This window comes from Scomber scombrus, chromosome 16, assembly GCF_963691925.1.
Source record: "Scomber scombrus chromosome 16, fScoSco1.1, whole genome shotgun sequence".
Classification (NCBI taxonomy): Eukaryota; Metazoa; Chordata; class Actinopteri; order Scombriformes; family Scombridae; genus Scomber; species Scomber scombrus.
In genome coordinates, this window is record NC_084985.1 from 21171785 (window position 1) to 21194859 (window position 23075).

General features: G+C 41.5%; 1 protein-coding gene across 1 annotated transcript; it reads right to left on the bottom strand.

The window, feature by feature from the left end:
* Positions 1-4516: 4516 nt before the first annotated feature.
* On the bottom strand, positions 4517-22020 carry fam49al (family with sequence similarity 49 member A, like). Its single transcript, XM_062435650.1, has 11 exons — positions 21791-22020; positions 18109-18188; positions 14606-14727; positions 13260-13365; positions 9926-10062; positions 9715-9792; positions 9289-9405; positions 8196-8275; positions 7708-7834; positions 6616-6686; positions 4517-6515 (listed from the first exon to the last, which is right to left on the bottom strand). Exons 2-11 carry the CDS (start codon positions 18179-18181, stop codon positions 6452-6454), a joined length of 975 nt encoding a protein of 324 aa, XP_062291634.1. The 5' UTR covers positions 18182-18188; positions 21791-22020; the 3' UTR covers positions 4517-6451.
* Positions 22021-23075: the final 1055 nt, after the last annotated feature.

The following is a 23075-nucleotide window of genomic DNA, read 5'->3' on the forward strand; positions in this document are numbered from 1 at the left end:
TGTGTGTGTGTGTGTGTCAGCACATGTCTCACTCATGTTGTGTGTTATACAACCCAACGTAACATTAGATGCCATGTAGACCAATAGCAGCTGGTGCACGCACACGCACGCACACACACACACACACACACACACACACACACACACACACACACATCCTCTTCACCCCATTTCAAACAAAGGGCCCTATTGTGTGAAGTTGTATGCTTCAACGTGCTACTCAACATGGGCTCACACACCTCATAACCAGTTCAAATATTGTCTTACTGTACAGTACTTTTCAGTTATACACACACACACACACACACACACACACACACACACACACACACTTTTCTATTTAAACTGTATCATGAATGTATATCTCATATCTGCCGCAGTATCATGACAGTTTGTCAACTTGATGCATGAGGAACATCAGTTCTGCAGCACCCAGTGGATAGAAAACCCATGACATATGTGATATTTGATCCAAGGCACTGAAGTTATGCAACGCGCTCTATTGATTCTTTAACAAGCGTAGTCATGCAATTGGCTTTTTCTCCTAGAACCAGTAGTTGCATGCTGAAGTATGTGACATAAATTGCATAAAGATAGATATTGACAGTCAATTGAATCTTTAACCATGTGCAGTGCTCATTAAGAAAGAATGAGCGTCTGATTCAGAGAAACGACGATGCAGTAGAAATGTTTCTTTTTAAAATGCTTCTCATGTGTGCACGTGGCTGAGATGCATACGTAGTGTAGGGATTTCAGGCACAGCTTCACCTCTACAGTATGGAGAAAGGGAAACAGTTCAAAACTCCAGCAACACTTGTAGTATAAAGAACAACTTTATTGTGGGTGACCCCGATGAAAGGCCGTAAGCCGAAACATGTTGTTCTCACATTAAAGTTGATTGTAATAGAAGTGTTTCTGGTGTTCAGGCCTCCTCCACACATGCATTACCAGTCTGGTGATTACAGACTGAAATTGAATGAATGACAAACACTCAACAGTCATTATCCTAAAGCAACTAAACGGCCAACTTTCAAAGAACAAAACGCCACAAGGTTAATAAATTAACACAGAATCCGTCAATTCAAATGATGAGGGAACACTTGTCCTCACATGGCTACACACACACACACACACACACACTCGGACTCATCTCAGCACATTTTGTACAGTGCAGGTTGAGCAGAGCAGCAGTTGGTAACCAGCGGTAACAACACCGGGGCTGATTTACATTTCAGCTGGCGAGGACAATGGGTGGTGATATAAAGCGTTGTTAGCCATGCAGTAGTATTCATGGTGTTACTGTAGGTGTGTGTGAGAGGGAGACAAAGAGGGAAAGAAGAAACTGTTTATTGTTATGTGTGTGTGGGTTGAGTCAAAGTTAAGTGGAAGGCGGGAAGGGAAGCAAACAGAGGGAAACCACTGTTAAACGTGTATCATACACTGTTTGGCTGATAAAGCGTTCCCTCCTCTGAGCAGTTAACGGTCAATAGGTGATTAGCTTGGGCACAGCCCTGCTCCTGCTCCTGCTGCAGCGCGGCTTTAAGAGGGATAGGAGTAAGAGCATCAGAGCGAAAGGGGAATTCGCAAAACATTCCAGGGGGAACTTTTGGATCATATGATCTATCTCTTCAACTGTTGAAAAAATGTAACCGAAAAGAAGATTTCTCCTCTCATGATGACCTTGCTTGCTCTGCAGTGTTTTGTTCCCAGGCTCACAACTGATTGGCTCACCTTTCCTCCACAGCTGCTAATCACACATTATAATGATGTTAAAATAGTTAATGATGTAGAAATATGCAGTGACGTTTTTTTATTTTATTTGCATATTTAACTTCTCCCTCCGTTATATTATTAAAATTTGTTGCGAATTCATTCTTGACTGAATTGGCCCTATGTGTCCCAGACCATTGAAAAGGTGCTAACCCTTAAATAATTCCACTGGTCTGGTTTTTTAACGAGTTTTAATGTCCCTTGAAAGCATTTCCACCCTGATAATAATATAGTTCTGGAGAAAACACTTTAGAACATGGAGTTTTTTGGCACGAAAGTGGAAATTTACAGGTCATTAATGTCACTAAATGTCATAAATCTGCACTTAGTCGCTCAGTCCATAAAGTCACAATGTAGCTCTGTTTTCACCTGCCTCTCCCACTTATCTGATTTCATTTTGTGTTATTATGTACTTTGTATTGTCTTTTTTAGAGGCTGTAAATAGCTGAGGCTTGTCAGGAGTAATACAGCTCCGAATTTGAATGTGTGCCATTAGGGAAGTAAAGGGAGACATTGGTTCTTTATTTATTACATGACAGTTAGGGCACAAAGCCAAAGCCTGGACCGTATCGCACACATACACACACATACGCTCGCGCTACTCCGCCATGAGATACTGTATTTGCCTACTATCTTTTTAATTTTACATCCAAATCACAGTTAAGTCATGGGTGCCTGTGTCTTTCCTCACAGCTGCTTCCCTCTCTATATGTAAGCTGTGGTTGCACATTGCCCTGTAAGATGGTACAGTATCTGCCTGCTGCTCTCTTTTCCATATATAACTTCTCACAGCCTCTCCAGTGTCCCCCTGCCCTACTTTACACCTTCCAGCATTCACACACTGTACAGTACAACTAGATGGACCTTACAGCTGACTGAACTGTGCGCATGCAGATAATTTCCCCCAGTGTTCAGTTAAAACTACTCATGCTCTCATAACAGCCTCTATGTCTGGCAGTGAAGCAACAACTGATGTTTAAACCTTTAAGTTGCTTAATTATCAAGCTCATTTAGAGAAAGATATGAATTCCTTAATGAATTATTGGATATTTCATTATGGCGTGAGTGTGTTTTCTTGGCTCTTGGTGAAGCAGGCTATTCTGTTTTTGATTCAGATGAAGAGGGTTACTCATATCTGTTTATCTTAATTGGTTCGCTTTGCAGTCGCTCATAAAGTGATCTGTTGCTGCCCCCTTGTGGTGAGATAGTGAACATGACATCCGTAATTCTTGGAATAGGGGAACACGCTGTACCCAGAAAAACAATAAATCTAAAGACAAAGTGAAAATGATACAGGAAACTGAAGAGTGGTGAAAACTGATAGGTCTGTATGAAGCCTTTGATCTAAATCTACCATATCTCAGGCAGAAGGGAAACCACATATCATAGGCCTACTAACATTTTTGCAAACTAGTTAATAATGTAATGTACTCTGATTAATACTTACTTTTATGATTTTATGCATTTGAGTTTAATAACCACAACTTGGCTGCACTGAATGGCACTTTTAATGCTTTTTGTTAAAGGTGACAGTTCCTCCTCAGTCTCCTGATGTGTGTGTGTGTGTGTGTGTGTGTGTGTGTGTGTGTGTGTGTGTGTGTGTGTGTGTGTGTGTGTGTGTGTGTGTGTGTGTGTGTGTGTGTGTGTGTGTGTGTGTGTGTGTGTGTGTGTGTGTGTGTGTGTGTGTGTGTGTGTGTGTGTGTGTAAATTTACTGTGGTTTTTTTTTTTGTAGGTTCTTAGTCGGAGTTTGTTAGCCATCTCAATTTCTTTCAGTGTCCTTGTTTTTAGCGATCATCTTCTACATCAGTGGTTTCCTTTTTTGCTCGTTACTCTTTGGTACAAAGTCGTATCTACTTGCAGTCAGATCAACGAGCGCTTTTGCATTTTTATGTTGCTTCATCTGAATGTTATTCAGAGGTCATTGAATCTATACAGTCTGACTTGTATAACAGAAACAGTCAGAAAACAAGCAAAGAGCAAAGAAAAGTTAGTTTGCTACTGCGTGAATCACCTCATGTCCCCTTGTGGGGCCTCTAAACCCATATTGGGAACCCCATTGTAACACTTTGCAACCCTCCACACTATACCATCCACACAAGAGCTCACTTCACCACATAATTGTTTTGTGAGTTCTTAAAATCTAAATAAATATTATGTATCTGGCATTGTGAGGTCATGTTGCCAGAAGAATATTTAACAAACTAAACCCTAACCCTAACCATAACCCTAAATGCTGTTATTTTTGACAGGCTAAAAGTGGCATAGGGTTGATATATTATAGTATGTACCATCCATTTTCTTTTCCACTTATCCTCTAAAGGCTCCCATTAATCTCAGATTTATGTTAGAAGAGTTGAAGGATCAGATGACATTGTAGGGTGATCATGCTCCAAAGCTCGTAGTCCTACTCATAAGCAGGGCAGCTCCAACCAACTGCACCAGTTGAGATGCTCCATTACCTGACTGAGCGCTGGTCTAGTGTGTTGCATATCATCATCGGTGCTTAAAGGTAATTTGATGATAAAATCTGTTCCCATATTAACACAATTATATGAGTAACCGTGTTGACTCATAGCATAGTGTAGAAGGAGCACTAAAGCTCCACATAAACACACAAACATCAGTGGTTGAATGTAATAAATGACAAGTTTATTGTTGCACAAAATGTACAAAATAACAAGCAAATGGACAGCCCCCCCCCCACCCCCCCACCACCACTTCATAGCGTCCCTCCCCTCCCCCTGGTTCATTCGCCATAATGAAGCTGAATTTCTGAAACCTATGACTACGGCAAGTCCGATGGTCCAAGCCAAACGCATGGTAATTCTGAGAGACAACACATACCCATTTCAGCGTCACTGAACAATTAAAAATGAATAAAAACACCTTATTTACACATTTCTGTCAGAACTTTTACAACATGCCATCTATATATTTATACAGAATATGCTTGTGCACATACCCCTGTATAGAAAATATATTATAAGATCAAATTAAGTTAGACTAAGGGCTATAGACATCCAAAGTACAGCACTTCTTTTTTAAATCTCCTTTTTTTATTTTCATTTTTATTTCCCATTTATTTAATGTTCCTAGTTCTTTATCAACCTCGTACTAAAATTAATGACTCTAGTTGACTGAATGCAGATGTTTTTTTTTGTGTTTTTCCCCTTGAGGATCTAAGCGGACCATGTAGATGCCTGATAAGAAAAGCGTCACATATTTACACAGGAGCACTCAGATCTCTCCCTTTTAATGCATGTGTGTAAATTTGACCATCTTCTGACTTTTGTGTGTGTATGTGTATGTGTGTCGTGTGTGTATGTGATGTTTTATAAGACTCCATCCCCTCAAAAAAAAAACCCTTCTCCTCCTCAGGCCTGGCTTGATGATGTCATACGAGCGTAAACCAACCAGCTTTGGCACTGGGTGAAAAATAAGTGTGCTGTGGTTTCTCAGTTGCGGTTTTACAAGTCGATTAAGCGTGTGAAATCCTCGGTCCTGTCCCTGTTTCTGCACTAATGTTGAAATCACAAAGAAGCAGCGGAAAAAAGCAGATCTGACGGTGACAGCTGCTTTCATCGTTTAAGTATTAGTGCAAAAAAAGGGGGGGATGAAAAAAAGTTCTTCTCACGTCGTTCACAGGCAAATGATATCTAACAAGCTAGTACTGTGATATCTAAACCACATTAGCACCATGGAGAGAGAGTGAACGCTATAGTTCAAGTAAAGCCAGACGACTCACGAGATGTTTTGTGCTGGAACATACACAGCGCAAGGGCACACACCGTAGATGGAGTATTTTTGTGCCATGGAAAAAGAAACCACATATCCCACAGATGGATGGATGGGTGGAAAGGGAGGTGATGGGGACAATGAGGATGATATTTAGGGGGGAAAAAAAGGAGACTGTCACTTTATCTCCTCCTTTCGGCTCCTATCTTCCAGCTGCACTCATGTAGCAAAAAAAAGAAAAAAGAAATGAAACAAGTGGAAGCAAATCTCCGGAGTGTGTCCATCACATTGCTTCACAAGTCACCTGTGGGTGGAGATCAGTGCAGCTGGAGGAGACGGGAGGAGCCGCGCCACACCACCACATCTGCAACCTCGAGAGCTAAAAAACTCCTTCGGGTAAACTGAGTGTGTGTGTGTGTGTGTGAGGTGGGGTGAGCGCACGTGAAGTCTCATGGAATCAGTTTGGGATCAGATTTCAGGGAAAAAGGAGATGGTGTCGCTTTCAAGGTGTGTGCAAAAATACTTGTCAGACTACTGCTGTGATATGAACCCTTTATTTTTTGTACTTTTTCACTTCGCCTTTGCTTCGGTTCTGACCTTAATTTTCAATATAGCTTCCTCTTAGTCTTTAATCCTACCTATTTTCATCTGCTGTTTGTGTTTCACTTGTTTTAATATATATCTATATTTTCTTTTCTGGCTTTTTTTTTCTCTTTTCTTACTTTACAAAATGAGAGACAGAATGATGGACAGCTGACAATATATATAATTATTTTCCTCTTCTTATTATCATCAGGTTTCTCTTTAACCTAGAGATGACTTTCTTTGTTCGTTGTAAACAAACTGGTTTATCAGCCACTGGCGTTTGTTTCCTCCTCTTTTTTCCTCCTCCTTCAAGTGCACTCCTTCTTTCCTCCCTCCCTCCCTCCACCGCTCTCCTCTTTCTCATTGCAGGAGGGCCCTGATTTGTTTGGAGGTGCTGTCATCATTTAGATGCCGTGTCGTGTACCTGGGGGAAAAAAAGAGGAAAAGAAAACGTGCTGGAATCAGAAAGCTCTTACGAGTCGTCGTGCGTCATGTTTGTGGACGTCACGCACGTTCATACAAACCTCAGTGCGTTCAGAAGTCCCTCCACACTGTTGGACGGTTGCTCTTTCAGCACCTTGATGCAGCCCTTCATCTGCGAGGCACAAAGACAACACAGACGTTAGAGAAAAGGTCAGTAGCCTCAGATCCATCTCATGTCCTGCTGTTGCTCGTGCAGCAGCCACACACACACGCACACGCATGCACCCATACTTACACAATGACGAAATGCTGACCCAAAAACACATCTACAAATGTAAGATTGAATATGTGTCATACATAATAAATCATGATTTTACAAGCTTAAACTTGTGGTTTGAACTTGTTTTTGCTTGTGACTGCTTAAAATGAAACAAAATCTTCTAATGACCACTATCAGAGGTTATGGCTATTGTGTGGACAGTTCTTTCCAGATGATTCCATCTAAATTGTTTGACTTGGAGGGGTTTTTCCAGTTTGGAGGGCTCAAAGTATTCCATTTTTTTAAACTGAGAAAACATGAAAAAAACATGACTTGTGTGTGACAGTTTTCACTTAATCTAATCGTATTTTGGCCCCTCAACATATCCTGGAACACCTTTGGGACCCACTTGGTTAGACATATGCATCAATATCAAAGCTAATATTGCTGCTGCCATATTATAATTAAGGCTCAGGATTGCAACCTTTTTTTCTGCTGTTTATGAACATTACCCCCAAAAAAACATAATCATTTGATGGATTTAGCATTTTCCATCAAATCTTCCTCTAATCAAGGTGGACAATTTCCAAAAAACTGTATTTCAAACACTGAAGTACTAATACTCTCTACAGAGGCCCAGACTGTAGAGTAAATACTGTTTCACACCACACTGATGATTTATTGTCAGCCATAAGAAATATAATATTAATAAAGGGATATCATTAATTGTATGCTTGCTCGGTAGTAGGTGATCAAAATGTCAGTTTAGAACCACTCTGAATTCAAGTCACCAAGATTATGAGATTTGTAGACTGAGCTGGACTGCTCTTCTGTATTAACAGTGGTAACATAACAGGCCAGTTTCCTACTTTTAAGGAAAGTCAAACATCAGACAGATGTAAAAGTATAAAACGTGTGTATTTGTGTTACTCACATCGATTTTGGAGGTCTTGGCAAAAGCCCCGACAGGGTGAACGTGGTCATAGAGGATGATGACGCCCACCATCACCCTCATGCAGAACAGCATGGTGTCTGTGTTGGTGAACCGACAACGGTACTCTCTGGGAAGGTAGGAATGTACAATATGAGTTTAGCAAAAGAACATGGAGAAGTCTGATAAATCAAGAAAAAAAGAACAGGGTTGGATAAAGATTCAGGGGGAGGCAGAGAAGGCAAGTAAAAAGCGGCAAATGACAAAGAAATCAATCAGGGAAAAAGATTTGTTAAGTGGTTTAAGTTTGGCATGAAGGACGGGGTCCAGCTCTTTATTCATTCTCTGAATGAGTGTTTCCAACTTGAGAAGGACCCTTTTGTGTTCACTTTGAAAGGGCTTGTTAATTAAAATGTAGGTTTCTGACCTTTAGAAAGGAAAGCAAGGAGACAAGGATATGTAAGAGAAGGGGAAGTATGGAGAGTACTCACGGAGTCTCCAGCATGACGCGGCACACACAGGCCATGGTGCTCAGACAGTCTGTGGTGTCCTCTATGGGCAAAGTCTTATTCTGAAGAAAGGAAAAAAAAGAGATGTAGATGCCTAAAAATGTCATGATTTTCATTTCAGTTTTTAGACAAACCACAAAACAGCGAGTTTCCTTTTCTTTTTCTTTTTTTAAACCTGCAGCAAAAGTATTTAAACACTAGGTGGAGACAAAGCACATCTGTAGAGTGGAGTAAAGCATATAAGCGGAGTGAAGCAACTTTCTTAAAAGGCAATCATGACCAGCGTGTCCTCTACATTTTGCATGAGTTTCAAAAGTATTTCTCAAATGTCCGTTCCATCAAGATGCACTGAGGTGTAAAGTTAGAGAGATACTGCCGCCTCCACACTAAAACACTGTGGAGAGGAGAAGAGGGAAGTGTTCACGCAACCTTCCAGCAAGGGCACTTGAGGTAAATACTTGACTCAACCACATGATGGATCTTACAATAAAGAAAAGTTGGATAAATATCTGTTTAAGGTGTAAAAACACAAATATCTAATTAAAGTTTCATAGCCGTTTGCTTGTAGTTCATGTTATATTAACCAATGTATTATATGCTCTACCTTGTAAATAAGAAACTATGTTTGAAACTTGTCCTCTTCTACGTGTACTGTCTGGTCATTTCGCTCAGGACATTTTGACATTTGACAAGCATGTAGGTCAGGTGATTGGCAGAGGCTTAATGTTATTGGTCAGTCCATAATCACCAGAATGTCTCATCGCTGAGAAATATACTTAAAATAATGTCCTTTGATGAATTTTAAAGTTGATTTGTACAACATAAACTGCTACAGTTTTGATTAAAATCCTCCACTCACTCATCACAAACCAGATTTATGATTGCGCCATCATCTTTGGGTAATGCTGATCTAAATGTTCCAAATGTGATTCATTTTTTAGGTGTCCATCCAATCCCTTCCTCGCTTCATCTCCATGACAATAAATCTAAACTCCAGCTCAGCTCATGTAGTTCCCACTCTTTGTAATAACCACATCATAATGGTGTGTAGACTCTGTCAGGATAAGGAATCTACCTCTGAAACAAACTTGGTAGTGGCGTTACTCAGAGTCTTCAGCATGGGTGTTGCTTCAGCATAGAACAGGGACATCCGGTTGGCCATCTCATTGTTGACCTCGTTCTCCGCTTCCAGCTGTGTGCCGATACAACATAACTCCATCGTTAGTATAAAAGAAAAAAAGTCATCGTTTTTCAAAAAGCATTTATCGCTCAGTCCAATTATCATGCCATCTACTTGTGTAAGAGTAGGGATGAGGCCGATCCTGCCTCCAATTTGTGCAACCTGAACGGCAAATGAAATATTGATTGTACATCTCTTTGTGTTGTTAGGAGGAAAAGGAACACCTCCACTTGAGTCATTAATGATTAAACAGAGAAAGTGAAGCCATGCAGTTTGATCATGTGTGCACTAAACAGCCTAATAATGTCTCAGAGTGCTTACCTGCTGGTTGTTCAGCCTGTTCCTACTGATAGTCCTCCTGTAGTAGCTGAAGTCATTCTGAATGGCTGGATTTGTCATCTGCATGATGAGACAGAAGGTCGTTCATAAGTCAAGTATTTTCACAAGGCGGTTCAAGGAATACGTTCATTTTTTAGTATGGTGAAGGTCAGTCTGTGTGGGCTGTAATTACAACAAAACTGATGCTTTTCACCTTAAGTTCATCAAAGCTGAGTGTAAAATGAAGAATCTCAGCAAACTGTTTGGCCAGGGCCTGCTCTCTCTCCAGGTGCTGCATGGGAGCGTACGGCGGGCTTGTCAGCGCCTCCAGCAGGCTGCGCAGGGCATTCTCTGCGAAACATAACGCACACTTAGATTTTTAGAAATTCATCTGTACAAGCTGAAATCTGCATGTCATACTGCACAGGATTTAATCTCCCTGTGTTCGGACTGCTGTAATTCTCTCTAATCTGGCATGGATCTGAAGTCTCTTTCATGTCAACAGCTTGAAAAACAAAATGCAACAGCGACAGAATCAGAAGCAGCAGGATTTTAATCACCTCACTTCAGTTTTGTCACTTCATCTATGGACACCTGTAGGGTTTTAAACAGGACCCAGCACTTTTAAAGCACAGTGAGATTTGGCCTCAGGCACAGACCTTTGGATCCCCTCTGAGAACAGAGCTCAGGTCCTCAAGCAGACATCATCTGGCTGAGATTTAACATTTAAAGTGACCAGAAATCTACCCTCAGAGCTCTTAGGCTTTGGAGCTATGTGCCTTTGAAACTCTAAATGTAGAGGTTTTTTCTTCCTTACATTTTAAGCCACACTAGCGACACAGCTCAGGACTCCAGACTGAAATATCTCAACAACTATAGGATGGATTACCATGAAATTTTCTACTAACATTCATGGTCCACAGAGGATGAATCCTAATGACTCTTTTCTTTAGCACCACCACAAGGTTGACATATATGTTTTTCATTGAAATGTCTCAAATTTGCTTCGAACATCTCCTTGGGTTGAGTTCAAATAACTTTGGTGATCCCTAAAGATTAGAATAGAGCCACCATCCAGTCAAAATAAGCAATTTGGTTTATGACTAAATACTTGCAAACTAATCCCATCGCATCAGCCTTGGTGCTAATTCTCAAATGTAAGCTAACACACTAACATACATAGATCATTAAGATGATGACATGGTAAACATTACCGACATGTTAACCATTACACCTGTAAAATGAAGCATGTTCATTTCACTCTATAAAACAAAAAAAAAACAATGAAATGGAAGTGGTACTCCACAGAGGTCACACTGGGGCCGATCATGCTGCCTGAGCATCATGTGGCAGCATGTGTGTATCAGTGACCATACATATCCCCTGCTATTGAACCTATGCCTTTTTACTGGCTTGGTGCCTCTAACAAATCAGACACCAGAGCTGAACCTCAGAGGTTGCATGTAGTAGTAATGCCTCAGAAGCAATGTCTCTGGAGGCACCATCCCTTCGTCTGCATTAAAAATGCATAAGGTCCTTCTATAAATACAGCGATGAAGCGTTTTATCTAAAGGGCCTGGGTAGAAACCCCACTCTCCCTCCTGCAGTCAGCACAGAACGATGGCTACCAGAGCGCACAGTCCCTGTGCTGAGCACTGATTCCTGAGGGTACACTGACAGATTGGATAGACACACTGCAGCTGTTTGTTAACTGTACTGTACTTGTCAAATCAATCAATCAAAGCATAAACTAGAAAAGATGGTGCAAGGGGCAAAAGAGGAGGATTGTTCTAGTTTGTAGACTCTCCTCATAATTAGGATCCGATCCTCTCCCTCCATCAGAGAGACGACAAGATATCTGCTCTGCCTCATAGATACATTAGCACTGATATAGATAGATAGATAGATAGATAGATAGATAGATAGATAGATAGATAGATAGATAGATAGATAGATAGATAGATAGATAGATAGATAGATAGATAGATAGATAGATAGATAGCTGGATAGATAGTATGGCTGTAGGAACAAAGCTCCTGCTAAAATGGGGCTTTCTGCACATGGGTAGTTTATACCTACATTCAGAAGGAAGGCGGGTGAAGTGCTGGTAGAGTGGGTGGTCAGGGTCATGTGTGATTGTGAATGCTTTGCGGCTCAGAGATGAGGTGGCACAATCAGATAAGTCGGGGGTGGGAATACTAATGAGTTTGCTGGCTAAATGAGTTAACTTTAAGAAATCATTCTTACTGCTGACTGTAAGCGTATGGAAGAAAACAGATGGCACCATAGAGAAGAACAGGCTCAATAATGCTACGGTAGAGGAGAAGAAGGAGGTAAAGATGGGGTTGGACAGGCAGGTGGTTTAGTTTACGGATGACTGTAAGTGTCTGTTGACAATGCTTGTAAATGTTGATGATATGCTAATTGAAGCTGAGGTTACTGTCTAATGTCAAGGTATCTGAGATATCTGGGGGGTGGACGAGAGTTTTGGGGGGCTAAAGAGCAGTTCTTCAGCTTTTTACATGTTAAGGCAGAGAAAGTTATTGTCTCTCCATGTACTGAGCAGTATGAGGATGTCTGTGTCATCTGCATAGAGGTAGAATGATTATCATCAATTATTAGTTGGTCCTCATTTTGTGGTAAGCTGAGAACACAATGTCCACAATGAGATTGGAGTATTATTGGAAGGCAGAGAAGAGGCGGCAGTCGAACTCTATTCCTCTGCTCATACTTCTCTCTCTCTCTCTCTGTCTTTCTGTGCTGGACGACCATGTACCACTGTTTCCGTGGCAACGGCTGCCTGGCTGCTAGGTCAGGATGCTGCAGAGATGGCTGAGAGGACTGAGAGGACATCATATTGTGTGTTTGTGTGTGTGCGTGTGTATGTGTGTGTTAAGGAATGCTGTCGGAGTGAAATTGTATGTAAAATCACGACGGTGGCACACAGAAACATGGACTGAAGCTGTGAACCAGCACTGACACAAGATGAGTGTGTCATATTTGCTTGTAATGAAAAGAGGGTCCTTTTCATCACCCTCAAATTAAACTGCCACCCATTTAAGTTTCAGTAAAACATGTGTTGTGACTAAAATATCCTATGTCACATGTTACACTGCGGTCAGAGGAACCGCTACTGTTAGTGTACAGTAGCAATCTGTCACACCAGTGTTTAACACATATGCGGTGTTTAGCACTTGTACACAACACAAATGCTTAAAAACACTTAAAATCAGCCATTTAGAACATATTTATGGCTGAAAATCTGACAAATGGGGACCAAAGAAAAATGTCAGCTGTGTCAGAATGCAAAATAATGTATAATAGCTTCAACAACGACACATTAATGAGATTGGGACTTAATGTGTCTTGGTTTTTTGATAACTGACTAGCTGACAGTAAATGTACTTAACAGATTTAGGTTTGGACATTAGATGCTTGCAGCCATAATTTCAACTCTTGTTTGACTTTGACTTTCAAACATATCTGCCAGAGAGTGTGTTACATCACCTGAAAGCCCTCTACAGAGTGTACATCATAGCCATGCTCACCCAGTCGGAGGGAGAACTCGTAAAACCTCTTCAGCTTGGCCACCAGGGGGCAGACTGCGTTCCAGGCCTTCTCCTGAAGAGCAAGGTCGCCTGGGTTCTGAATGGCCTGCAGGTGAGGAACACGGGTAGATGCACAGATGTTACTTTCCAAAAACTGATCTGAAAGCTCCCTGTCGCTCTTCCTTAGAGTGATATTTCACTTTAGTAAAACATTTTCACTTTCAACTTTGCTACTACTACTGCAGTGATTTCAGTTCAGCAAATATTGAGATGGGACAGACTGTATCAAGGAATACCTATTTTTCTCTCTATAAGCCACATATTAGGGGTTTATAATTGTATTTAATGGCTTTTCAGTGGTTAAAACAGCATTTACTACTAAAAAGTAGTCATTAATGAGAAAACTTTGGGTTGCCAGGTTGTAAGAAACCCCACAAAAATCCCTCTTTTTTGGTAATAATGCAGTTATAACTGTTGATAAGTCATTAATAAAGGATTTTAATCATCATATCTGCAGTTTTAAATATTAATAAGTTGTTAATAAATAGATGTTGAAGAGATAGGCAGTCAAAATCTAATGACAATGACATGATGATAATGACGATTCAAATTAAGTTATCAATAAAATACTACTCTGCAGGTGCTCGTGTAAGAAAAAAAAGATCAACACAGGTGAAGTATAGTTCAGCGGATAGCTAAGTGTCTGTTCTTAAGAAAACTTTCCAAGTCCTCAAGGTTAGGAAGTAAGGAGAGGAAAACGATTCAGCACTATTTGTTAACAAGCAGAACAGCGCCAACAGCTGAGCAGTCAGCAGCGGTGGTTGATACTGCAGAGGGAACTGCTTTGCAGCCATGTGTCGCTGAGGAAAAGCTAAATTTGAACACACTGTAGCTGCTGGTCATGAAGTCCAGCACAGCAGTTCTCTAATAGATGATAGTTATGCCTCTACCATAACACTGCAGGGTAGGAAATTAACTTTTTAAAATGTGAACATCTACCAGCCACTGACAAATAAATGCCCAATAGTAAATCATCATTTTGTGCCTGAAATCTATCAGCCACTTTCACATTTTACCAGCATTTGGATGGTGGCTGGTGCTAATTTCCCACCCTGCATTGCCACCAAAAACAACATATTGCATCAAATGTTTTTGTTTGAAAAAATACTTTCACACATTTCTGTCTGTGCCTATATTTAGAGCATACTGCATACTGTACACTATATGTCAGGATTTCATCCTGTAAAAATCACACATGAGTGTTATGTTTCATCGCTGCTCTGCGGCTCTGGCAGTTTATTGATGTGCTGCACTTATCGACTGCTTCGTGTGTGCTTCCTGCTCACTTCTCGTATCTCCTGGCCCGCGCCATTATAAGACTGCAGCTCGGCTAGTATCCCATGAGCCTCCTCCAGCACAGCGCTGACCTGGTTCCACACGGCTGTCTCTGCCTCCGTGGGCTGGGCATCTGGGAGGGAGGAAGCAAGGAAGACGAGAGAGAGAGAGAGAGAGAGAGAGAGAGAGAGAGAGAGAGAGAGAGAGAGAGAGAGAGAGAGAGAGAGAGAGAGAGAGAGAGAGAGAGAGAGAGAGAGAGAGAGAGAGAGAGAGAGAGAGAGAGAGAGAGAGAGAGAGAGAGAGAGAGAGAGAGAGAGAGAGAGAGAGAGAGAGAGGTGAAAGTGTGATGTGAGGCACAGGAAGGGATGAAAAGATTAGGGGAAGGGGCAGAGAAGAGGGAAAGAAAAATGGGTGGAGAGATGGATGTTGTCAGCAGAGAGAGAGATGGACCAGAGGGAAATGGAAGAAAATGAGAAGAAAAAGTAGAGGAGGAGGTTAGTGAGGAAAGAAGATGATATCCTAAAGGGCCAGATAAAACTGAGATAACTAATTTCTCACTACATGACAGCAATAAAAGCAAAGCATCCCTACAAGTAAAAGTTATTACATTTCATTTGTGTTAGTGGATTCAAGTTGCAGCCGCACACATCTAAGATCAAAATCTGGCCAGTAAGTGAATTACATAATTTATCTGTCATAGAATAATATCAAGAGACCTGCGAGCCATGCTCGGTCACACAGTGAGGTTTGATTACAGTGTGTAGTCACACGACAAATCAGTTTCACTTCAGGGAATCATTTGGATGAGGATCTTACAGCTAATCGTTTAACATTTTGACAGTTTTCAGGCGCAGTAAAAGAGTCTAGATTGCAGCACTTGGACAATTTGTCTGACTCCTGGACTGTAATCCTCTGAACTCTCATTCAGCAGAGATTTATACAGGCTTGGAAAGGTGTAATTGTCCCATAAGATTGATGTTATAGTCGTATCCATCTTTTTCTCACTTTCTATTTCACTCTGCAACACTATGAAAGGATACAGACTTTTTTTTTTGCCCTTGAGGTTTAATTGTTAGAAATGTTAAAACAAACAAGCAGCAGGGAGGACAACCCCTGGGCATGCTCAGTCTTTCTCTTTCCTACTTTCACGCGCACACACACACTGTACTGTAAATTCAGTGCTTTGCTGCGGGGCACTTCCCAGTCACAGTTCTGCTTTATTTGCCCATGTGGCGCGCTGCATGCATACAAGGAGGGATAAGTGTTTGAGGGACGCAATTTAAGATGAGTCCTCTTTTGTCATCATTGTGTTTGGTTTTCCTTTTTTGGAGCTATCAGTCTCAATGTGTGACTCAGGTATAAAGTGAGAGTGGGAGTGTGCCCAGCCAGCTCTCTACATGCGGTAGCGCCACTGATTATTTTTGCACCCTGAGGCGTTGCCTTCCTGCAGAGAAATAGTAATCATGTAATATTTGCTAACATACATGCACACCAGCTGCCATAGTAATCACAGCGAGCCTTTTTAACGTTTTTTTAGTGATGACTTGTCATTAATGTGCTGCTGCATTCTTCTGGTGAACAACAACGCCTTTTATTTACTAAGTTGTTACATAATAACTCAATGAGGATAGCATGTCCTCATAGCATTAAATGAATAGTTTGGCATTTTGAGAAATATGTTTATTCACCTTCTTGCAGAGTTAGATGATAATATTGCTAGCATTTGCTTATGCGTATGTTAAATATGCAGCTGCAGCCAGGAGACGATTAGCTTAGCATGACTGGAAATGTGGCTAACAGCTAACCAAGCTCTCTCTGAAGGTCTTTACTTAGCATTCACAGTGCCTGAAAGGTCTAACTCCCTGTAAAATTACAAACTGTCAATATTATACTTTGGTTTTTGATTGAATTAAATGATAACTAGTTAATTTGTGGGCTTTAGAAGTGCTGCAAGGCTAATTTCTTTACCAGAAGATGAACTTTTACGTCAAGCTTTTCACAGCCGACAGATAATTCCAAACATCAGGTTTTCATGTGTGTAATGGAAATTTGCCACATGTTCTTAATTTGTCCCCAATACAACGATTAGCATTTAGCTGTAAATAGTTGAATGAGGGCCACTGAGTTTAAACCAAACTTGCTGTGTGACGGAGGTGACTGTGTCTCTAGGTTGAGAAGGAGAGCTCACAGATGGCGCAGGGTGGGTGAGGGAGGGACGCGTCTAAAGCTTCCATGCCTGACTCTGACTCACTCCACTTGCTTTTGAAGTAAAGTGAATCACAGGCATAATAAATGAAGGGGAAATTCAAGCTATTCGGCAGCTGACGTCTCTTGCCAGCAGTGAGCTCTCCTACTCTCACGTTAATATACAGTCAGTAAAGGAGGAGGAAGCCAGCTGTTAAAAGGAGGGAAAGTGGTCGAGGAAGGGCAGAAAACGTCGGGAGACGCTGCAAAACATCCCCATCTTAACATTTCAATTAGTCTCGTAATCCGCTCTAAAATCTTTAGTGGGAATTTCTTTGCCAAAGATGACTTCTGTCAAGGAAATTAATTGATTCATGAAAACAATGACACATATTGATTTTGATTTTTAGCCACATTAACATCAAAAACTATTGGCCGGATTGACATGACATTTTCTACAAATACTCATGTTCCCCAGAGGATGAATCCTAATGACTTTGATGATCCACAAACCTTTCCTCTAGCATCACCATTGGGTTGACATTTTTATTTGTTTAGTGAGATGACTCAGTTATTGTATGAACTGTCATTAAATGCTTACAAACTGCTACGTAGCTGCTAGCGTGGCTGTAGACTCTTAGTTTCATTTTCCACTCTGGAAAAGAGTTTTTTATCACTGATTACAAAATTAAGTCACTTGTTAAGATGGACATTTTCACAGTGTAAAGTTTAGAATTCACTATCATGAGAAAAGGGGGGGGGGGGGGGGGCAGAGGTGGTTTTATTCACAAACCTTTTTCACAATCTTTCTCAATCTCACTCACACACATTATTCAGTGCAACACACACACAATCACACAGATAGGTCAGACATAGGTCACACAATAGGGGATGGGATGAAGAGGTGGAAGGATGACGAGAGACTTTTAGTCGTCGTCATCCCCAGGCAACGGAAACCCACACAGGACTGGCATTCACCGCTACCCTCTGTTTTTAGAGCTTAGGAGCCGAGATCAAAGTATTATAGTTGTCATTTTGCTACAGGCTCACCATGCTATTGTGCATCTGTCTGCGCCTAAGACATGGCGTGTGTAAATTAGGATCCTTTAGAAGGAAGCCAAATGACTTTCAAATGCCAGTCCCCGGAGCAGAAATCAAAAGATAAAGGAAAAGGGTGAGGAGGAGGAGAGCTGCGGAGTAGGAAAAAGGGTAAATAAGGACGTAAAGATGATATAATGATCAGCTAAAACTGATGAATGAAGAAAATAAAAGCAAAGGCAACAGAGAGAAAGAGATAACTCAAAAAAAAATAAGAAGCGGATGGTCTCACGTTCAAAGTCAAGGAAAACTATTGGGCCATGCTCAAGTTCGGCGCAAGCCAGCACTTTCAGGAGGTTTCCCATGAGCCCCCTGGAACAGAGAGAGGGGAGAAGTCTGTGGGTGATGAGGGGATGGGTGTCGGGGTTGTGCGCACGTTCATGTATGTGTGCGGTGTGTGTGTGTGTATGTGTGTGTGTGAGGGATGAAGGTGGTGGGGCGTGGGGACCGGATGGAAGGGAGTTGTTGGGATGGCGCGGTGGAAGTATGTCCTGGGTGAAGCATGGCAACATGGACACAGAGCTTCTTTAATCCCACTCGTGCATTATTATTTACTGTATTTGTTTGCTTTAAAGTGATGAAGTCCTTGATTCGGTGGCACTGATGATAGCAGTTCCTCAATTTAAAGGTCTAATGTTGAAGTCAAATTACAGTCTAGTTGTTATTTGCAGAATTTTTGTTTAAAACATATAAATACAAGAAGTTATGGCTTACATTTTGTTACATACTATGGATTATAGTTATTTCAAAAGGAGTTGAGCAAGATCTGCCAAGAATCAAACAAAAAACAAATACATTTAGAGAGATTAAAAGTCATTTGAAACCCAAAAAATAAGCCAAAAATAAAAGTGCCCTAATTGTGGGCAGTAGTTACCCCCCATGACAAGAGCGCGGTGTTAAAACAGTCACTTAGAACTGGAGCAGCGAAACTCAAAAAGAGAGATGTCAAAAGAGAAATTTCCATCAGTGAAAAAGCACAAAAATATGTAATCGAGTGGTGCATTCAGTGTAGTGTGACGTTATGATTTATTTATTTTTATAGATTTCGTTTTTGAGGTCCTTTTTTGGTCTCAAATGATTCTTATTCAGTCTCAGTTAACCTTTCTTTGGAGATTTTAATCAATAGTATTGAAACAGATATAATCCAATACAATTACTTTCTGATGGAGCGCACACTTGCATGTAGTGAGGAATAAGGCAGACGTTATTTAAGGATATAACAGTATATGTGATCACTTCTCTGAAAATGTAATTGCTGTTGATTCCTACTAATGCTTGTTTTTCTCTGGTCACTTTAAATACCTACGCACCATTTTATTTACGCCTACACACTGCATATTTATATCATCACTGGATGGAAAACCGATTGGATGAAAGCACTGAGAGTGGGACTAGAGAGCGCCTGATAATGACAAACCACACCCACAACAACACTTCATCACACCATCAACAACTCAGCAGCTCACAACCAAATATACCTCCACTGACCCCACCCAGCGACCTCCCGCTGAATGCCTCTGCTCCACACACACACGTGCGCTCACATTTCAAGCACACAGACACGTGCACGCACCCCGGCGCTCACTTACTTTCAAAGTCCAGGAAAAAATGTGGACAGTTCTCTAAATCCTTGCCAAGGACCTTAATGAGGTTCCCCATGGCTGGCGACCTGGACGGGAGGAAACAACAAAATGCATACAGTACGCAGAACCTGGCAACGCAAATGAAAATACACAAATGCACATGGAGAACACAGCAGGTTGTGAGTGTTTCATTTTCTTACCCATCTGTGCTTCTCTAATTATCCCTCCTTCCTTTCCTCCTCTATTTTTCTGTCTAAGCAATACGTCTCAAGTAAAGTCAGACATTTCAGTCATAAATGACACTGATCACAATTTGCATCCGATACACCGCATGCGCTGTATTTGATTAGAGAGGGGCCTAAATCCAGTAGTGAATCATTTAGCTCTCTCATTGGGAGTCAGTAGAGCTGAGTGGTGGTTTTAATCCATTTACATTACTATAGTAACCTAATAAAAGCCTGCTATGCACGGGCTACTCTCTGCTAATGCTCTTCATGTACAGCAGTCTATACATACTTTATGACAAGTAAGGCTCTTTATACTTCATACCCAAAGACCAGATGCCAGCGCTTTGTGAAACCAATGATGCAAGCTTCATTAGATTATACTGTTGCTCTGACAGGCAGTATACACAGGTCTGCGTGTTTGTTTGTTAATGTGCAGCACTATAAGACAAACAAAACAATGTGTGTAAAGTAATGGCTTGACATTTTAGGAATTATTATTCTTGCCAAGAATTAGATGAGACCACTTGAGAACCGGTAAGTGGTTAGCTTAGTTTAGCATAAAGAGTGGACACATGGTTGAAACAGCAAGCCTGGCTCTGTCCAAAAATAACAAAATCCACATGGTGGCACCTCTGAAGCTCACTAATTATACTCTATCATTAAGTCTTGTTTATTTCTTCCATACAAAGTGTATAAACTGGAGAAGCCAAGAAATAGTCATCCCCCATAAACCATAAATTCACATTTTTTCACTTTGGTTTTTGTACAGATTTAACAAACAAGATGTAAAATGTCAATCAGTGAGATTTAAAGGTGCTGCTGGCAAGTTTTGTGATCAGAGCCAGGCTGTTTCCTTGCTTCCTCTCTTGATGCAAATCTAACTGGTTTCAATTTTCCCATATTACTGAACAACAATGAATAACTCCAAAATGACTATTCCTTTAAGACCATGCTAGTGGGTCTTTGTTTTAAACAGGGAAAGGATTGTGTGTGTGTGTGGGTGTTGCATAATAAACATTTAGGACATTTTTTTTTAAAAACAAGTGGAATTGAAATTCCGAAGATGAATAAAAATGAGGCCTCCCTTCTCAATTGTCACCCACGCTCAACCATAGAAGGACTACAGCAGAAGAAGGTAAACAGCTGCCAAGTTTCACTTCCTCTGCCGTACCCTCTGTGTTAATGTGCTATGTTAGCACACAGCGGAGGCCTATCAGTTTCCCCTGCGAGAGTGATTTATGGCTAGCATTAGCATGTTTACGAGATGCCACCGTCCTGCAAAAAAAGCCCGGTCTTTTCACTGTTACTCAGCAAGAACGGGTGTTGCAACGCAGCACTGAAGTGTTTATGGAGGAAGGGGAGGAAGAAGGAATTGAGTTGCACTGCCCAGTCGCTGAGGCAGCTTGCTGACATTCCCAGTAGAGTATCTGCTGTAGTATTTGTCTACTGGATCTAGAAAATCTGTTGAGTAGCGTCAATAACACTGGAGGGCTGAGAAGCAGAGCTGTACGCTGAGTCACTGCTGTAACCTGTGAGCATCGGTCCAAATGTGTAAAAATACATTCTGTCTCCTCCTGACTTTTAGACCACCTGCTCCAAGATACATGCTGAAACGCTGCTATATGAATATATGAATAACAGATTCATATCTCCAGTCTGACAAGGTGATTGCAAAGGCGAAGTCAAGCTGAGATTCAAATCAGAGTCCTGTAGAAAGCAGTGAAAGCCTTCTGACATGTGAATAGGAGAGCGTGTGTGTGTGTGTGTATTTGTTATAGGTAGCCACACACACGTATATATACACACACGTTAACACACACAGCGAGTCTGGAGCAGCATGTGGTCCATCCCGAGAGCAGCGCTTGGCTGATGGTTGCCAGGATACCGTTGGCCTGGTAATATCGTCTGCTCATCTCAGCAGAAGATGTGGATGAAAAAAAGCATGCAGCTTGCTCACACACCGGGTCAGCAGCTTACAACAGTGATCTGATACATTAATCTTTACTATTATAAGCCTCAAACAGCAACCACTTTCACCATTTAATAAACACAAAGATGCAATTAAAAGCAGGACCAGCAGCTTCTCACACCTTTCTCCTCTTACCCTGTTTTACTACAGTGCTTCGATCCTTCCTTTGTCTTTAGTTTCTTCTTCTCGGTCCTGTCTGCCTCCTCTCTTTCCCTCCTCTGCGCTCTGTGAAATCGTTGCTGTCAGTTAATCCCAGGTTAGCTCGGCTCAGAGCGATAGCTGGAGTCCCACAGTGGCACTAGTTGCCACTCTCTGCTTTTCTTAGAGACTGATGCGAACTTCTGCTCTCGCTCTTTCTCCCTCTGTCTCTCTCTCTGCGTATCTCTGTCCACTTCACACTTCTCTTTTTCAGCTATCTATTTAAAGGCCTGTGGTTTTTTCTATACGCTTTGTGTGCTAGATTCTGCTCTTTGTGGTGGGTTTTTAAAGCGGGTGCTTTGATCGAAGAGGGGGGATTCTCTGGTGGGTGAGGTTTTCAGTATAAAGAGGATAAGATATGTTCATTTTATTTACATTTACCACCTCTTTCCTCTAGCTGTACCTTCCTGGTGTGTGTGTCTGTACCTTTTCAATTCATACGCAAACAGAGAAAACTCCTTCTCTCTTTTCTCTCCCTTTTCCGTATCTGACGTCAGAATGGGTTCCTCAAAAAATATCCCCCCAGCTCTCTTCCCTGCCTCACTTCTCCATTTCAACACTCAGTAGCACTCTGCTGGCTCCTCTGGCCTTGTCTTGTCATAGCACATCTCTGTCACGGTGCCATTCAGTCTCACTGGTGGCCCTTGGGTGCAAACAAATCTAAGTGGCAGGATGGAAATTGTGATCAGGCCGAGCAAACACACGTTTGCTTTTAAACCAGTCAGTAGGCGGCTGTAATGCACATTGTATAAAGGTCAATAGATGTGTGAATGTTCAGACTTGGCATTCAGAAAATTAGGAAGTGTGTTTTGTGGGTGCTGGTTGCAGTTTCTTATACACTCAAGCACACACACAGTTTGCAGTCAGCCGGCATGAAAGTGGAGCAAAGTGCTTCTCTTATGCAACCGGGCCAGCACAGCACACAGCTCTCATCTGTAGTCCGGCAAGAGAAATTAAACCGAGGGGCTTCTCGAGTCTCTATAAAGGCACGGCTTGGTTCCCACATGGCGGCTGAAAAGCAAACCTGCTCCAGACTGGAAGCGAAGCAGCAAAGCGAGGCCTCCCAGTCTCCTACTAGCTCTCACTGAAAGATTCCTCCTGTTACAGCCCGGGAGCTTCATCAGTGTGGATTTACTGAGCTCAGAAGCAGCACCGCTTGTCTTTGCCAACTTTGTCGCTGAGTCTAACCTCTATTAGCTCAACAATAATACCATCTGAGCCC

Bases quoted from the DNA above. Each gene is read 5' to 3' on its own strand.
- fam49al (XM_062435650.1), bottom strand. From the start codon at position 18,181: ATGGGAAACCTCCTGAAAGTGCTGGCTTGCGCCGAACTTGAGCATGGC. The intron at 13,366-14,605 runs GTGAGCAGGAAG...CCTCACCTGCAG, and splicing joins CGGGCCAGGAGATACGAGAA to GCCATTCAGAACCCAGGCGA. The intron at 7,835-8,195 runs GTGAGTACTCTC...CTACCTTCCCAG, and splicing joins CGCGTCATGCTGGAGACTCC to AGAGTACCGTTGTCGGTTCA.